The sequence below is a fragment of the Zootermopsis nevadensis genome, unplaced genomic scaffold (genome assembly GCF_977971745.1).
Source record: "Zootermopsis nevadensis isolate Lab colony 2312 unplaced genomic scaffold, Znev_1.0 Znev_ptg000007l, whole genome shotgun sequence".
In the NCBI taxonomy this organism is placed as follows: Eukaryota; Metazoa; Arthropoda; class Insecta; order Blattodea; family Termopsidae; genus Zootermopsis; species Zootermopsis nevadensis.
Genome location: NW_028259139.1, coordinates 10,125,258 through 10,144,143, shown reverse-complemented (window position 1 = coordinate 10,144,143; position 18,886 = coordinate 10,125,258). Strand labels below are relative to the sequence as shown.

General features: G+C 37.1%; 1 protein-coding gene across 1 annotated transcript in view; it reads left to right on the top strand.

Annotated features, from left to right (window-relative positions):
* The first annotated feature begins 691 nt into the window (after positions 1-691).
* Positions 692-18,886, top strand: part of nAChRbeta1 (nicotinic acetylcholine receptor beta1) — a 53,687-nt gene continuing 35,492 nt past the window's right edge. The window contains exons 1-2 of the mRNA XM_022057805.2: positions 692-1,866; positions 17,573-17,709. Of these exons, the coding sequence (XP_021913497.2) occupies positions 1,785-1,866; positions 17,573-17,709 (219 nt within the window). The 5' untranslated portion in view covers positions 692-1,784. The remainder of the gene's footprint in view (positions 1,867-17,572; positions 17,710-18,886) is intronic.

Sequence of the window (18,886 nt, the reverse complement as noted above, 5' to 3'; positions counted from 1 at the left end):
TCAAAGGCAATAATTGTATCTTAAGCCACTGTTGCATTAATATACCTTAAGTCGTAGTCGCATCTTTTTACGAGGTCGTCGTTGAATAACAGAACAATGACCTTTGAGGATACTGTTGAAAAATGCAATAGACAGACCTGTTCGCAATAGTAGACCAAATTCAGTAGCATTTTAATAAATTTCCATTGAGATTTAATTAATTGTCGTCATTTATAACCTTGTGACCCGCGAAACGATAAGAGAGAATGAATGTTGCCCTAAATTTAGAAACGGTTAAGAACCCCTTTTATAGTCAATAACGTATGCAGTTTTAAACAACCTCATTAAGAAACACCCTCCTTGAGAAGCTTATATTCGCATAGCTGTTCAATAAATTTCTCGATACCTGATGACTGATTGCCATGTTTACAAATGGTCGCCACTGAGTCGTATCCTGAGCTAGATGAATCCACGCCCTATTTTTAAAGATACATTTTAATATTACCCTTTATCGTTGAATAGCCTTTCAGTGTTTTCCAGCTGACACTGTGGTAGTACCTTAAAATAAGCCAGGTTCTTTTAATTATGCTGTTGAAACGAGCTGTTATGAACGAGTGAAGTGATTATGTCTCACTGAATGTCTTCGTAACGAGTAATACAGCGCCGCGCGAACAAACCCTCCATTTGGTCGATATACGGAACTTAGGCGTTACCGGGCATCGAGTCTCTAGCCCCGAAGGTACGTTTGACGGGATTGGTGGGTTGCTACGCGTCTGTGCATTATTAACAGCGTGCCCGGTCGGGTTGAGTACAGTGCGGGATCCTAGCAAGGCTGACATCGTTGTACTTCGCCTTATGTTTGGTTTATGCTACTTCATAGCGCTGGCGTCGTGGCGAGGCGGGGTTTCACGGGCGTCGGATGGAGCAGAATGAGCTAGGGCATTGTCTTTTAAAACGCGCCTAAATGTGTTGCAGTCTGCATACGTGAACGGCGAACGCATACCATGAATTCTTCAAGATTTACCGAGTTTCATTTATCTATACGAAGTCTCGGGTGTCAGTCTTGTGGCGTAAATGCTTGAGAAGAAAAGTTTTCTTAGTGTTAAGAAATTTTGCTGCCTTGGTAAAGGGGGTTCTTCCCATAGTGGTGGTCCACATGTGGGGGATCAGCAGAAGGAGGACCACCACTTTGCGTCGATGGAACTTCTGTACCGTCGAGTTTCGAACAATCAACAGTGTCGCTGTCTACGTCAGACAACAAATAGAAATCAACAGCAGAAGTTTAAAGGAATCTTCAGAAACATCAAGAGGAAAGAATTGACAACAAAATCACGTCATGAAGTGGTCTATGGGAAGCCTGAGTGATGTGGACATAGGAATTAGATTAAATGTACTCTGGAGATATATAGGAATTCATTATGAACACTGCTCTTTTCTCACGCCTTCAACATGAATTGATCAAAATATATTTATATTAACACAATTTTAAGGGACCGCCAGTCTTTATTTACATTTTTATTTCGGTAGAAATAAATTTAAAAATTTAAATAGCGTGAAGCAGTGTGTGTTTGTGTTTCAAATAAGCGTCAAATTTTAAAGTAAATCTGTTTAGTAGTGCGGAAAGTCTAGTGATGTCGATAGTGAGGTCGGAGTACATACAATAATGGAGACAGCAGGAACAAAGTGTTTGTACATGAAAAATAACGGGTCTCTCTGTTACCATAACATGGGGGCGGAGAGGTTCGGATTGCTGGTCTGCGTGGTGGCACATTGCAGCTAACGGAAGACGTCGCGCCGCTCCCATCATGACTTACGGGTTACGAACTACACTGCCCATTGGCATCATCCCAATTTCCCTGCTCTTCTTCTGGCTACTTGTTCTACCCGGTTAGTAACAACTAAATCAAATCCAAACGGGGAGTCATTCACATTAATTACTAATTACGTATGAAGATGGCTGTCTTCTGGCTTGTAGCACCCTGATATTGGAGGCAGCAAGGACCTCTGAAACGTTGGTAAACTTCTAGTAAGGGAGCTACAACCCAGAAGACAGCCATCTTCATAGTGATGTTTCATCGTAAAGCAGCGGGTCTCTTCATCATCATTGTTATTTCTTATTTTCTTGTAAAGTTATTTAGTTTAAGTATAGTTCCAGGAGTTTATAGCAAATTCCTGGATCATAACTTTGTTTAAACCACAACCACTCTGTTACCCATTTCACTATTATGTTAGCATAATGCCTCAGTCAAATGCGTATAATTTCTTCACATTATGGATGTCCCGGATATGTTTGTTGTTTTCCTCAGTACCTTCAGGGTGCTGGAAAAGTACCTCTTCCACATTCCTTTCAATTTAACATTTGCAGTCATCCTACAATTTAACGCCGCAAATATTTTTTTATTTGGAATAGCGTTGTTAAATAATTCATTTCAGTTCAATGTACGGTAGACTCAACTCTTTTCGATGCGTAATATCGTATGCGATTGATACAGCGTCGTTAAATCACATACAAAATAACGAAACTTACCGCTTGGTGTATTATTTGTTTACTGTATATCCGGTCCGATTTTTTTGTTTTTTTACGCATCATGCATACCAATAGCCTGATCTGATCGCCTCGCCCATGTTATCTTCTGACAAAATAAAATATAAATTTAATAAAATAAATTCATCTTTCTCAGCCATATTAACATAATAGTTTTTTAAATAAAATATGATACTTTTATTTTCTGACAGTCAAAATTATCCGTAAAATTAACCACGTTTGCTAAATCCTCAATTTTATAATCTCGATGGTAAATAACAATGGTATTTAATACAGCGTTATTAAATAAAGTACGAATGAACCGAAAAACTAGTTGGTGACGAGAATTAATATTTCAGCCAGAGTGGGTTTAGTTGCAGATATTAAAGAACTATGGAACACAGAACAAGACAAAACCCAATTCTCACCATCTTTATAATTACTTTATTAAATTTTTAGTCTAATTAATATAAGTAAGCTTTTGTTGGGACATTTAACAAGAAGACGTCGATAACAACGACGACCCAGTCAGGCTAAAAATATTTTACAAGGCTATAAATAAATTACAAGAGCATTTTGTCTGATATTAAATAATAAATTATTGAAGAAATTTATATTCTGCTTGTCAAAATTAATCATATTAACTTTATATTTAAGAAACGTCACAAATAATAATAATAATTCATACGTTCAAAGAATATAACAGCCTTTGAACACGTTTTCGGTTATAATAGTAGTTTTTCTCAACATTTTTACATGACCGGTTTGAAAATATAACTCACAGCACTTAAAAAGTGTGTTATTATGAAATTGTGCACGCGTACAGGCGGATATATGTGTAAATATCTTCATACTATGCACTATAATTCTTAGCAGAATGTAACAGATTATAACATTTTTATGAAGAATTAATGATTGAATGACAATAAGACTGAATATACATTTTGCTGCTATTATCACATTTTGCTAGATATAGCCAAATATATATAAATTTATTTTAATTAACATTTTTAAGGCAAATTTAAACTCATATCACGCCAGGTCAATGAATCTCTAGGCCCACAGGTTGAGAAAAATTGCTTTACATCTATAATAACTTGTTTTGTATATCATTAAACGAAGTGCTTAGTCCCCTAAAATATTGCGAGGATTATTGTATTAATAGGAATAATTTATCATTGTGTGTTTTTACGTATATAATTGACCTAATGGTTGCTATGGCAACGTGTTTAAGGGATTATCGATATGATGGGTTATTTGCCATCTGTGTTTGTTATGCTTAAATGATTGTAACATTTGCTATGGTAACAATGTTACGGGATTCTGGGTTTCATGGCTTGCATAACTGACCATAAAATTACTTCCTCTCGCGTCTGGCTAACAATTCTCATGACCCACAGTTCTTACAGCGTAATGTAATTTGTTATATTTGCTTTCATAGGCGGAGGTTGAATAGTTTCTTCAGCTGTAAAAAATGAAAAACTATAGACATGCTACCGGTTTACATTTTATTGTTATTTTAAATAAGAGGGGGATTTCTTGTGGGTTTCAAAAGTACAATTTAAAAATCTCTTGTATCATGTAATCAGTATGAATATCTTTAACCATTGTTACTATTTAAATGCCTTTGTGAAGAGTAGTCAGTTCAAATTAATGATGGCCCAGTTGTAATTTGTACTCTTTCGTATTAAATTAACGCAACATACAACACATTTTGTATTTATAAACAGAACTATTATATGTACACTGTGAGGAAATCTTTCGAGGATAATTTTAATCTAAATTCTTTATAAATTATATACAGGTCTACATAGTTTCTGGATATATATGAGGTTCAATACATGTTTATTTTCACTTTAATCGCTTAATAAATTTATCATAGCAATGGATCCTGAAGAGCCAGTGTCACTACTTTGCGTGGTCTGCCATCTTAATAACTTGTCACTGTTAGCAGTCACCTGCCATATTTCACACAAATTGCATGTTTTGTCAGAATTTATATAAAATAAGATGTTTATTTATTGATTTTCGTAATTTATGTCGAAGAACAATTGCGATTTTAGTGATATTTGACTGAAGAATACGGTTATTAATGTCTTCTTAAACATCGACACAGATGTTTCCTGGGAGACCCTCCCCTCCCAAAGAACATGTCCGCATTTTCCTTATTATCTAATAACACCCTTTTTGATTGCACTCTCCCAGCAACGAAAGTTGACCCTAAAGCTCACTAATTTCCAAATTACTTTAATCATCAGGGCCAACATTTTCTTGCTTACATTTGCCTTCGGATACATATCTGTTGTTGCTAGTTGATTATTTCAAAGGCATTATCACCATGAATAATCATTACTTTATTTTTGTAACACCTTAAATGTGTCACTCACAGAATTTCCAACCCTCTGACGCCGAAGCTAGTCTAAATAATATTTGAATCAGTCTGTATCTCAAAAAGCTAATAACACTTTACCATTAAAATTTTCAACTAGTTAATGCCTTTTAAGGAAATAATCGCGGTTTATTCTGAAAATCACATAATTGTAGTCCATTAATACCATCTGTAAACATGGTATACAGTTTGAGTTACTGACAGTGCAGTTAAATATAAAACACGAAATATATTATGTATGAAAAATGCAGAGTTATTATATTTTGTAGAAAATGGTACATGCAATTATTAAATCTCTGCTTTAAAGTATCGAAACAAAATTTGAATCCTTGTCTCGCGTCAAACAAACCAACTGGCAGTCATCACAGGTTTAAGCAAAAAGTGTCAAGTCTTTGATATTATAAGGGAATGAACAAATGCAGTGGCACAAGATGTTAATTGACGAAATCGTAATGTGCGTTCATTCTTAACAAAGCCTTAACGAAAATACCAGCTCCACTGATCAGAGAATTCTTTTTTTCTGAAACTAATAGTATCTCAATTATCTAGGATTTCCCCACCTTTTACGTAACCAGATGGTTCATTACCATATTCATAATAGCTCGCCACTGGTTCCTATGTTGAGCCAGATTAATCCAAACCACACGCTTCCATCTTATTCTCAACACCGATTTTAATATTATCCTCCCATCTACGCCTAGGTATTCTTAATTGTCTTCTTCATTTGGGTATTCAAACAAAATATTTGTACGCATTACTCATTTGGCAATGCATGCTACTCTACCGTCCATCCCATCATCGATTTGACCATTTTAATAATATTTAGTTAAGAATACAAATTATTATGTTTCTCTTCATGTAATTTTATTCATATTTCTATCCCTTCATTCTTCTTAGGTGCAGATATATTTTTCTCAGGTACATTCAATCTGTGGTTTTACCTTATGTGAAAGACCAAGATTCACACCCGTATTTGAAGACTTCCCGACTAAAATGGTGTATGCATTTCCCATCTCCGCAGCCCTAAAACGTCTCTCGGTCTCTATGAAAATTCACTGCACAACATTCGAAAGCGTTAATTTCCATAAAATATTTGAATCGACTGAGATTATGTGTCAGGAAATTTAAGCTGACTTGTAATTCCGTTAAAGCCAGCCTTGTCTGTTACTTTGTGCCCCAGCGAGAAGTTCCATTGATCGGAAACAGTTTTAAGACCCAACTGTGGTTCGGAGAAATGAACTGTATGCCTGGCGTTATGAGCTAACTGATATTTAAAAGTAAAATAAGGAAAACGGAGGAAATTAAGTAATGAAAATCTTCAAACATTAATTTTCACTTTTCGCTAATATTATTAGGTACATTAAACCAATATAATGTAAATGTGGCCTGTGTCTCAAATGTAGAAATACACACAAAATCGTGCGGGCAAAACCTACAAAAATAACTTGGGAGAACTAGACATAGATTACACAATAATATTAACATGTAAAATTAAAGGTAAATTTGTCCCACTATACGCCATGTAGGAGCTTGGGGGTGTGGAGGTATAACTCCTGTTTATTCTTACCCTCGGCTCTAGATAGGGGTGAGTGGTCCCCCCGGTACCCATTGGATAGGAGGCAGGGTTGGTCGTAACGTGTACAAGAGAGGAAGATGATGTTGTCATGACTTAAATTAAATTAACTCAGTAATTTTAATGCAAAACATAGGCCCTGTTCAGTATAAATTGTACAGTTTCTGAATTGAAAGAGATAGGGTGACGGACGCAAAATCTCCATTATGCGTTTATTTCTGTACTTTTAGACCATGTCATAACTCAGCCGACTAGACGCTGTTGTTTTAGATCTAAGATTCGTGTTCAATTCCTCTTGACTTAAAATGAGATTTCTGATGGATAAAATAACACCGGCATCTATTTTCCCTTTGAATTCTTTGGCTTTAATCTGATAATCATCAATTCACTATTGCGCCATACCCATTTATCACCGCTCCACGAGGTGTGCTATGGCTCTGACCAAGCAGGACATTATCACGCCCTCGGTACTAAGTTAGAGGCTTTATCTCTGACCCAGCAGTTTATTCGAAGAACGTACGAAAGTATATAGGATTTGAGGTTTTCACAGCGGTGAATCTGAAGATTTCTCTCTTCTGGGTTGTTGCGCTGTGTAGTCTGGTCGATGTTTACCAATGTTTCAGAGGTCCCTACTGCCTCCGTCATCAGAGTATGAAGACTTCTGTCTTCTGGGTTGTTGCGCTGTGTAGTCTGGTCGATGTTTACCAACGTTTCAGAGGTCCCTACTGCCTCCGTCATCAGAGTATGAAGATTTCTGTCTTCTGGGTTGTTGCGCTGTGTAGTCTGGTCGATGTTTACCAACGTTTCAGAGGTCCCTACTGCCTCCGTCATCAGAGTATGAAGATTTCTGTCTTCTGGGTTGTTGCGCTGTGTAGTCTGGTCGATGTTTACCAATGTTTCAGAGGTCCCTACTGCCTCCGTCATCAGAATCTGAAGATTTCTCTCTTCTGGATTGTTGCGCTGTGTAGTCTGGTCGATGTTTACCAATGTTTCAGAGGTCCCTACTGCCTCCGTCATCAGAGTATGAAGACTTCTGTCTTCTGGGTTGTTGCGCTGTGTAGTCTGGTCGATGTTTACCAACGTTTCAGAGGTCCCTACTGCCTCCGTCATCAGAGTATGAAGATTTCTGTCTTCTGGGTTGTTGCGCTGTGTAGTCTGGTCGATGTTTACCAATGTTTCAGAGGTCCCTACTGCCTCCGTCATCAGAATCTGAAGATTTCTCTCTTCTGGATTGTTGCGCTGTGTAGTCTGGTCGATGTTTACCAATGTTTCAGAGGTCCCTACTGCCTCCGTCATCAGAGTATGAAGACTTCTGTCTTCTGGGTTGTTGCGCTGTGTAGTCTGGTCGATGTTTACCAACGTTTCAGAGGTCCCTACTGCCTCCGTCATCAGAGTATGAAGATTTCTGTCTTCTGGGTTGTTGCGCTGTGTAGTCTGGTCGATGTTAACAACGTTTCAGAGGTCCCTACTGCCTCCGTCATCAGAGTATGAAGATTTCTGTCTTCTGGGTTGTTGCACTGTGTAGTCTGGTCGATGTTTACCAACGTTCCAGAGGTCCCTACTGCCTCAGTCATCAGGGCGATGAATTCACGGCGCAATAACCCAGAAGACAGCAATCTTCAACGTACGAAAGTACTTTATTTTACATCAGAAACGAGTAGATGCTAAAGGAATATAAGATTTTACTTATTGTGTCTCTCCTATTTTTGTTTATATAATGTTAAATTTAGTTTATGTTATGATATGGTTGAACAATGAAGCAGGAGGGTTATGACAGGATACGATGTGGTTCATTTCATTATATTACTGTTACAAGGGACTAATTCTGTATCAAGGAAACATTCAATAGCATTGCGGGTACGTGCAAAACAAGTAGCATTACTCAACAAATGTTGACACAGACTATAAGGGCTAATTGGAACTTCCTGTTTGATCGTACTGTTTTGAGGGACTGCTATGTGATTCACTGATTATTCAATCTGTTTGTATGTGGTGACGGTGTACTTCGTGCAGAAAGACGAGCAATGCATTTAGCACATATAGTATTGATGGGTGCAGAACTGGCATAATTGTGGCTAACTATAAACCAAATCAGTGTTCATAACCTGCCCAGTGTTATTTAGTTAATATGCCTATATCCAGAGGCTGCAAAAGCTGCTATTACAGTTGTTGGCTATTGTGTGCCCGTAAGTACCACAATCGACTGATGCTGTATATATCAGTGGTGTTTAAACTGAGGCCTGCAGGCCGTACGATTAATAAACTGGCCAGTGAGATGACGGTGAATGAAACGATCTGAACTTTACAATATTACTATTAACGTTTGGAAGATGAGAGCTACAGCACAGAGATATAGTAAGTAAAAGGAAGATGGAATAAGAAAATAGAAGGATAAACTGATAGATGGAAACACAGAAGTAAATACACAAAGAGAGAAAGAATGATTAAAAATTGTATACTGAGAGAAGAAATTATTGAAATAAAGAAAGAAAATGAACATAATAAAGAAGTAGTATAGATAAAAATAAAGAAAATTCAATTAAATTATATTAAAACAAATTAAAAAAAGGATGGACGAAATATAGAAAGGGAAAAGAAATGTTGGGTAATTTGTGAAAGTAATAAGAACTTAAAGTACACATTCTCTTGGACTGGTTGTGAATTCAGACATTTTGCGGTTTAGACATTCAACAGACGCCATGACCCGAGTAGGTAGTTTTAGTTACTTTGATACCCAGGGACACTTAACCAAAACTTTGCCTTAACGTCTCTTCAAGGCGGTCTTTGAACACGTAACATCTTCGATTTTCAAAGGGAATAACGAAAACCTCAGTGTAGCCAAACTTGAGAGTTGATATCAATATTTTCTGAACTTCTAAGGAAAAGTGTGACAGTTTAAAACAGTGTTTTAAAAGCGTATTTTCGATATTTGTTTCCACAATTTGCCTTCTTGTTTATGTATTGCATTCTAGTAAATACGCTAGACTTTCGACGGTTTTTTCTTAAAATAAATTGTAGTCCCTGTTTAACTAATATTGCTGATTTATTGCGACTATTATAAACATACATACTTGTATTAGAAAATAGATCTTGGCTTAGACACCGCCTATGTTCAATGAAGTTCCTCGTGTTTTCCTCAGTACATCCATATAATCTTCGGGATAATATTTTACATTAGTCCATGATAATTTATATTCACATAATTTTAAATTCATTAACCCGTTATTTGAGACCAAAATTCTAAAAAAAAATAATGGCATTGTTAATTAAAATAAGAATTAATAAATAAATAACAAAAATGAAAAATAATAATCTCGGAGATAAAGAGATAAAGATGGAATTAAGAAGAGTAGAAAGGAAGTTATTAAGTACAGAAAATAAATTGTACAAAGTAAGAAATAATTACAGGGAGAAACGGGTGGATATTAAAAGGATAACATACATCAAGCAAGATAAAACAATATAACAGTGAAGAATGGAAGAAAATGAGAGAAAATAATAAAGAAGGAGCAATGGAAAGAATGAATGAACTTTGAAGAACAACAGATAGAGAGAAAATGTATAAGGAGTTGAGAAACATAAGAAACAGTGGTAGGAAGACTAAGACATTTTATTGGTGTTTCGCGTCTCCGCCGAATTAAAGCCTTACTAAGATCAGATGCTACAAGAACACAAAACAGTAATAAATGCGACCACTTCGCATAGCCACGTGGATGGCCAGACTGTCCTAGCGATTACTAAATCTTCTACTGAACAACACAAGTTTATATCGATTATTTAAACCTGGAGTCTGATGTTTTTTTGTAATGGTAGTAGCGGCATCCTGCGCTGGGTCCGATCGATGGGACTCTGTCTGTCCCTTTCCTGCCCCTGGGGTTCCCAGCAACAAGCACAGCAGCATTGCACCCCTTCTTGTCCCAGCTAGATAGCACCCTTATCACAGCAGTTCGTTCTGAACATTCAGCCTTTGATGTTTACATCGCAGACTTAACTTTTACAAAATATGATACCACCGAGACTTAATACATTTTACCAATCAGGTTCACAAACATTATTCAGGTGTCATGGTACCCGGTTCGATTACCGGCCCGAGACAGAGTCCAGAGACCTAATTCTTTCTTTGACGAAGTTATTCTTCTGGGCTATGACGACGTGTATCAACGTTTTGGTTAAATATACTGTCTTATGTTATGTATCTCCTGAAGATGGAGAGCGTATTTTTCTCCGAAACGTTGGAATCTATAGGTGTTACAACCCAGAAGTACATCATCATTCTTACCGCTGTGATAACCTAAGTTATCACACACTTTTTCTCACGAAACCTTTTATAAAACACTCCCACACATTTAATGGGTTGACTTTTTGCCGTCGGTTTAACCATCTCAGTTTCTGTCAATACAGACCCCGCTAAGCTAAAACAGGCTGTGCCTTAGCTCAGGCGGATTGCCACTCCACTGACCCGGGTTTAATTCCACGTGACTTCAAGCAAGATTCGTCATGGACGAAGTGACAATGGATCAACTTCTTCTCCGATCTTTTCCCCTGATAATCATTTTTCGTACATCTGACTTGCCCTATGAACGGTTTTGGACTGGATAAAACCCTAGTGCCTACATTGCGCATAGCGGAACAGATTTATTTATACTTTTAAAATCCTATTCGTCCGCTGGATGAAGCAGATCCCCATTGTTGGGGCGCAGCCCTCAACGGCGACAGCCATGTGGTGCGCCTCGGGTAACCCTCTTGTAACCGATCCACCACCGTGAGAAAGCCCCCATGTGGGGCGCAGGTGCTGGATGGACAAGAGCCCCAAAAGCGATGATGAGGTTTGTTTGGGGCGGTGCCTCAAGGGAGGCTGATATGCTTTGTGGGAAGCGGACACCCCCCCTCAATTGAGGCAGTTTATGTTAGCATTAAATTAAAAGTTTTATGTGAACACTGTAATTAGCCGTAAAACTTGACAAAAGCAGGAAATTTCTTGACCATCTGAGCAACTGTTAGCAGATTTGCTCCACGGAGTCTGTTCCGACATTAACACGTGGATTTTAAGGAAATACGTTCCTAGGTTAAGAGGTAGATGAACCTCATTCGGTTGTGTTGAGGCTTCGGGTTATGCTATTCAAGAGGCAATTTATGTCACCGAGTTATGAGAACCGGAGTAAACAATCACCGCTGTTCCCTTCCACCGAAATAGACACGTGTCAGCAATGCTACTACCAGTTGTGAAAACATGCAACTAACTGAAAAATATCACCTTTTACGCACAGCTAATTCGAGGATAAACAGAGAACATGGACAAAATCAAATGGAAACAAAGGCTTGTATGTGTAGCAATTATCATATAGTTTGCTCGCTGCCTTTGAGATGTTAATTGCTGTTTTGTGAACATTTTGATTTTTATTTGTTATCAATTTATCGAGGTAATTCACTTATTTAATTTATTTATTTATTTACATAGATTACACCGTTTTATCCATATTAGGTCTATGTGAGGTAAAATAAATATTAATAAATAACTGTGTTGTTAATAATACTCTAACATGGCCTCTGTCCGCATTCATTTTTAACGTGGACCACAGTTTTCCCACTGTAGCTCTGAACTTATCATATATTTGAAACGTTATGGGTTAAAACGTGTTGAGACTAGCATCTTTCGTGATTTTCCTTAGTCTCTTCAAACGATTACCACGATATTAGTTTAAAATAAACCACTATCATTTTCCTATAAATCCTGTATTATAACGGGCTAAATAAAATAATATATTATCTCCCTTCTTCATCTATTATATTATTTTTATCTTCTAAGAAGTATTTTATTTATAGTAGCCTGGGAGTTTGGGTCGATGATTTAATCATCCCATTTGACCTCAGTTTTAGCCGTTTATTTTTAATCGCAATGTGCCCCAGATCTGTCCATCCTCAGCCGTATTTGCCGAGGACTCTGGAGTAAATTAGAACAATCAGAATTTCTAATTAACAGCTTTGTAGCAAGAAGACAAACGTTATTTCTGCTCTAATTAAAGGAGCATCGGAGACACACACGTCGCTCATAATAATGACTTTGTTCTTGCCTTAATTTAATGATACTGAATTCCAAAACTGACTTTGTCGGGAACCTCAGTTTGTATCTGTCCATTAAAAAACACCAGTTTTTATGTTTCGATAATAAATACATCACCTAAGGATGCCTGTCCTTATAAAATCTTATAATCCTTTCTTTTGCTAAAGTCATATTCGAGAATTGTACTACTTGTTTAATGTAGTGGTCTTTAAAATGGTATTCAGGTTATACTGACTCTGTTTCTACCTTGAAATTTTTTAACAAAATTTATGTGGTCAGCTCTTAGTTCTCCTCTGCGTCAGTAATTAATCTGACAGCATTAAATAATTTATTCTTTGTTGTGTTAGGACATGCTGGACGTACTGTGAGAAGACGCCAGGCGCCTGATCAATACTGCCACGCCTATCTGCTTCTGTCTCACTCTCTCTCTCTCTCTCTCTCTCTCTCTGTCTCCCGAAATGTATTTATCTCTTTGGAAACGTTATCACAGCATTGCGGCGAACCTTTTCCTATCCTGACAGAAGACAATTTTTTACTATAATTTTCTGCAAGTAAACGTTTTATCCAAATTCACTACTAACTTACATTAACTCTGCTTCCTGGGGGTTGTATTTAAATAAATCATCAACGACTGAAGTTTACCTACCATTGTAATTATTATCATCACTTTTAGTGAATCAATCCCAATTGTCACGATACGATTAAACAATTAGCACAAAGTGAGATCTCAGGTTCTCATGGCCACCATCTTCATCACGGGCAAAGTTTATACGCGTCCATATATTTATTTGTCCTTGTATTTCGATTCCCGAATTACTAAAAATAATTCCATAGAAGCCCATAGAATCCAGAAGAATACTATGTAAAAGGGTAATATTTCTCTTCACCTATTGCCTTTTGTGGCTGTGTTGTTCTGAGCTATGTCTTTGTCCATGTGACGTGCGTACAAAAAAATTGTTTTCTGACTGGAATTCAGCGCGGTGGGCCAGGGTAATTATTCATAAAGGAATATGGTGTGACGATATGAATTAAAAGCGAAATGCCGCATAATGAAACGTTTTGTGTACGCCTTATATTTCGTTTCGTACGCAAACCAAAATAAGCCCTGAAAACATCTGGATACGCACTGAGAAATACTGAGAATTCAAATTTAAATAACATGGCTATAAAACATTTTAAGCTTGAAATTCCAGGTGGTCGTAGAAAAATATTTGTATTTACATCCACTTGTTTCGTTTCAGGTGGCAAAACGCATCGTAATATGCGTGTATCTAAAGTCGCGAACAAGTGATTAGCAGACTGCTTTAATTTGGAATGTTCCGGTTGTAAATCTAGGCCTGAAAAGGGTCATCTTGACCCAGGTTACTCGTGATTTTCCTCATTCTCTCCGTCGGCGGGTCGACTATGGCTGTCTTCTGGGTTGTAGCATCGTTTAGTCTGGTAGAAGTTTACTAACGTTTCAGAGGTCCTTGCTGCCTTTATCATCAGGGCCACGGTAAACTACCAGAATACACGGCGCTACAACCCAGAAGACAGCCATCATTGTGCCCTCTCAAGTGCGGATTTGTATTGTAATAATAAGATTACCATGAATCGTTAGTGAGTTATGGTTCTGAGGGAACAGGTCATGTATGTTCAGAATAAAATGCTAGCTGGAGAAAATTAAGGAAGTCTTCAATGATCGTATTTTGTAATTCAGGGTTCGAACCATGTAACTCCATAATAAAGTTACCGCTATACCAGTCCGGTAGGGAAATATATTTTATTTGCTCCGAAAGATAATTTGGCTTTTAAACAAACTCGTAAGTTTTAAATACAGAAATAGATATTTTGCTGTAATAGATGGGCAAAATAACCTAACTAAGTGCACTCTAAGTAGTTAAAGGATACCAAAAAGAATGAATATTCGCCTTTGAACTGTACCCTTTCATTTCTTTGTGTGGGAAGTACATCACCAGTTAGTTATGAGGGGCCAGTTCCATTTGTTTAACAGTCGTTACCGGCCTGTGATCACAGGACAAACAGCAGACTTGTTTGTACTTCCCCGGCTGACATCAGCTCCACTTTGCTTGCTACCTCACGAGTTCAGATCAATTACAGTAGAACCCTCTTCCGGCAAACTTCGGAAGCAAGGCTTTCCGGATTTTGGGGCTTTTCTCTCGATTTGTTTCCGTACCTTCGTATTTTCGGTTGATTTGATTCTTTGTTTAAATAACAGAGACTGAACAGCCAAACTTAAATAGTGTTGAGGAAGAATATAAAAATCATGTTGAATTATGTTGAAGGATAGTTTTTTTTAAAATTAGGCGACGACTGCGTCCATCCATATTCTTAGTCGGCATCATTCGACGCTATTTTACTGATATCAATAGTAGTAATAATCTCATATTTCTCAATATTCTAAACTAAATTTCTTTCCTGTATGTATTGCGCACTAAATCGTGTAGTCTGCTAAGAATGATTTTTGTCAGATTACATATCAGTGTGTATTCTGTAATCATGTTAATATTTATAAGTTACAGAGCCTACATTTCTAATATGTTAAAAACGTTTAACACAGAATCACTTAGTTTTATGTTACTTTGTCATAATGTAGAATAATACAATTTATTTCAAGTATTCATGTGTCTCCTTTGAAGAAAACCTTTTAAAATGTCACTATTCAAAACATCAAACAAAATTGATTTAAAAAAAATTTAATTGACTCTAAAAGCTACGGAAATTTAATCTTTTCCTGCGTCTTTAGTTAAAAATTGACAGAATGTCGTGAATAATCTGTGACGTGTAAAAGGAATAATAAGAATCCGAGCTGAGTAAAGTAATGTTCTAAGTATTAATTGAAACTCAGACCTTCTTTCCGAGACTGTGAACAGAATTTAAAATCTTTCCATTTTACATCCCAACAACGGCAGGTTGAATCTGAAATGATATGTCAAGACTTTGAATTCGAATACTCACTCTGGAGATGAGAAATACGTTCCCCTGAAACTTAAGCAAAATTCTACGAGCATACGCGGTGCAACAAAGCCACCGTAAGAACCTGAGATCTCACTTAATTTTTCATGAAGATCTGCATAATTTTCTGCACATATCTCTAACGTAACTCGTTAAATATTTATCGCACTGAACAACATTTCGGAGAAAACTTGTGTAAAAAATTAAACACTTTCTGTACCAATATAATTTTCGCACGAGCCTCACGCATTTCCTTGCAATTAAACCAAATTTGATTGTCATTTGTTAACTCGAAAACCGTTTGGCTACTTCAAATCATTCATTGGTCGTCTTTATTTATAAGAGAGCATCAAGTGTCAATATCCATTAACCAAACGTCAAGAGAGAATGATCAAGGTTTGTTACGTTGGGTATACATTTTTCAGCTCTGAGGATGAAGACGGTATGTTTCTCCGAAACGTTAATATCTGCTTAAGTCTAAATTGCGCCAATACCCAGAACAATTCCGCCACTTTGTAACTTATTCTAGTGTGCCGAAATAGACCTAAGGGCCATGGGGACACACGTCTCCAAGTGTTACCATGGTAATAAGAACCTCGCGCGGAGAGCAGTCTACTCCGCCGGGAGTGTTATACTTCACTGCATGACGTCTCAATGCTTCAACCGCTCTCGAGGCAGGAAACGTCTTGTCATTTTCATGCCGACGTACAGAAAGACCGGTTCTTGAGTGGCTTGCATCTGTTATATAGGTAAAGCCTGATCTTGGTTGGTTTATATCTTCAGTTGGAAAAATGGGCTAACTTACATCTGAACACTAGATTGACTTACCGGTTTCAGAGCCCGGATTTATTAACTTTTTAAACCACGGTGGTAATGATACGTACCACATCTTTTAACATTTATTAGCTCTGAATTTTTCCCACCGATTATTTTTACGCAGATTGAAAGTCATTATATCTCCTTACCTAATTAACATTATTAGTTTCAGTAGTTCGTGAAACTGTGTTGGAAGGTCTGACATCTGTGAACATGGTAATGAACCTTCGAGTTCCATAAAAGACGAGGAATTTCGTAACTAATTGCGCGACTATTATCTTTTCAAATTGGAATTTTCAAGGAGTTAGTTAGTCGGGGATGTGATATTGAAATGATTTGCATTACGTAGTTCCTTGACTGCAAAACGCTGGTTGTACAAAAGGTTATTTATTGGAATTCTCTCCTTTACAGTGAACCAGATGAAAATCAATAAACAATCGTGAATGAAAGCCTGAAACTTGCTACAAGGACTTTACATTTTGATACAAACCTCCACATTGCAGCCTGCTTTTGTTACATCTCGAAACAGTTGATAGCTGGTAGTCTGACTTATCTCGTGAATTCTAGAGCGAATGGAATGAAATATTGAATGCTTCGGCTGGATGGAAGTTTGTATCAGTTAATGTATCTTTCATCAGCCACAAGGCAAGCGTGCTGACAAGACAAAATAGTTCCAACGTACATTAACAAAATTATATTTGTGATGTAGTATTTCGATTATTGAAACCGTAGCTTCAAAACTATCGATTCTAAAGTGAAACTATAATGATACGGACATATGTGTGGTAGGACTGATTTCTTTTATATTATTTAGTCTGTCTTCGGCATCAGATGGTCAAACCTCGGTCTGTATTTATCGAATGTCTGTAATTTTTATTGTATTTCCCAGTCTCTTAACACTAATATTGGTATGCTATCTACAAATGGGCCACGCCCATCTCCTTTCAAATCCTTTTCCCCTAGTCACTCCCGGTCGTCTTTCCATTTTATTTTCTACTATTTTGTATAATTGTGATACACTGCACTAAAATTTTGTAGATGAAACTAATTATGAAGAAAGTAGTTAGATACAAACATAAAACTATCTTGTCAGATTAAAGATGTTCTCTGCTGTGAGAATGATGACGTTCTTCTGGATTTTGGCTCCACGTGGATGTCGGTAGACGGAACATAGTGTCTCCATCTCCAGTCCTGAAGATGGAAACAGTATGCTTCTCCGAAACGTTGGCGTCTACCGAAAGACGTTCGACCAAAGTCTGCATTTTTTTTATGCAGGTGGGTGCTCCGAAGATGAAGAGCGTCTGGTGAGGGATCTCTTTCGAGGCTACAACAAGCTCATAAGGCCAGTACAGAACATGACAGAGAAGGTTGACGTACGATTCGGTCTTGCCTTCGTTCAACTCATCAATGTGGTAAGTTTCTCACTTCATACGATTATTTCAATCGAAAAATGACCGTGTGATTTAACATTGTCAACCAAAATGGAATATCACCAGCGTTTCAAAGACATACATTATTGTATTCAGCTAAATATTCTAAATATAAAATTTTGAGCCCCAAATATATATACGAAAAATAACAGTTTGCACCTGGTTTATACATTCAGCGTCGTATTTAGTATATAGTGGTACATAATGTATTTACCCACTGACACGTGGAATTACAATAAAAATATAATTTAATCCTCTTGTCGCGTATCTATGATCCATATTAATATGAATTCTGTGTCATACACATTTTATATATATATATATATCTTAGACGACTGCAATTATAGAATAATTTCGAAATAACTGATAGTCAAAAGGTCAACAAATCCCCCGACATTAACAAAAACACAAATACATTACCGTTTTAAAATACGATAGCCATTAAATCGTGATGGTTTACTGGGTTTTGGCGACAGTACATGCCTACGTTTCGGAGAAGTATATTATACCCACCTCCAGCCCTGAAGATGGAAACGGTATGATTCTCCGAAATGTTGGCATCCGACGAGACTACACGATGCTAAAACCCATACGAACATCATCTTACTCACTGTCTTGAAACCTCAGACCTCACAAAGTTTAATCCAGTTTGTATATTATTTTAGACTATCGCTGTCTGCTGATAGATTCCCCTGGCGGCATTGTTCCTTTTTTCCTTCATTTAAAATTTAGTATGCAATTCTTGTTTCCTCCGTTGTGATATATACCCCGCCTATCGGGACCTTCTTGATTTAGTCCGATTCCAGTGAAAACTGCGAAGCTTCTCAAAATGTAATTTTTATACTTATGTTTTTTATTTTATTCTTTATGGGAAGTTCGTACATGTAAAATACAATTGGGAGGACATGATTATTTGTCTGACTGTATGTTTTAGAATAAAAGAATCTTATCTAATGAATATCTATTTCGTTTGAGAAACTGTCACCATTTCAATTACGACTCTGTATAATTTACTTGCATCAGAGAATAACTTTAATGTCGATTAAGAAAAAAAAAATAACGTCGTGGCCTGTTTTAGGAAACTACATATCAATGTGAGATACGAGGTTCTCACGGAGGTAAAAATGACGATGTTCTTCTGGGTTATGACACCACACAG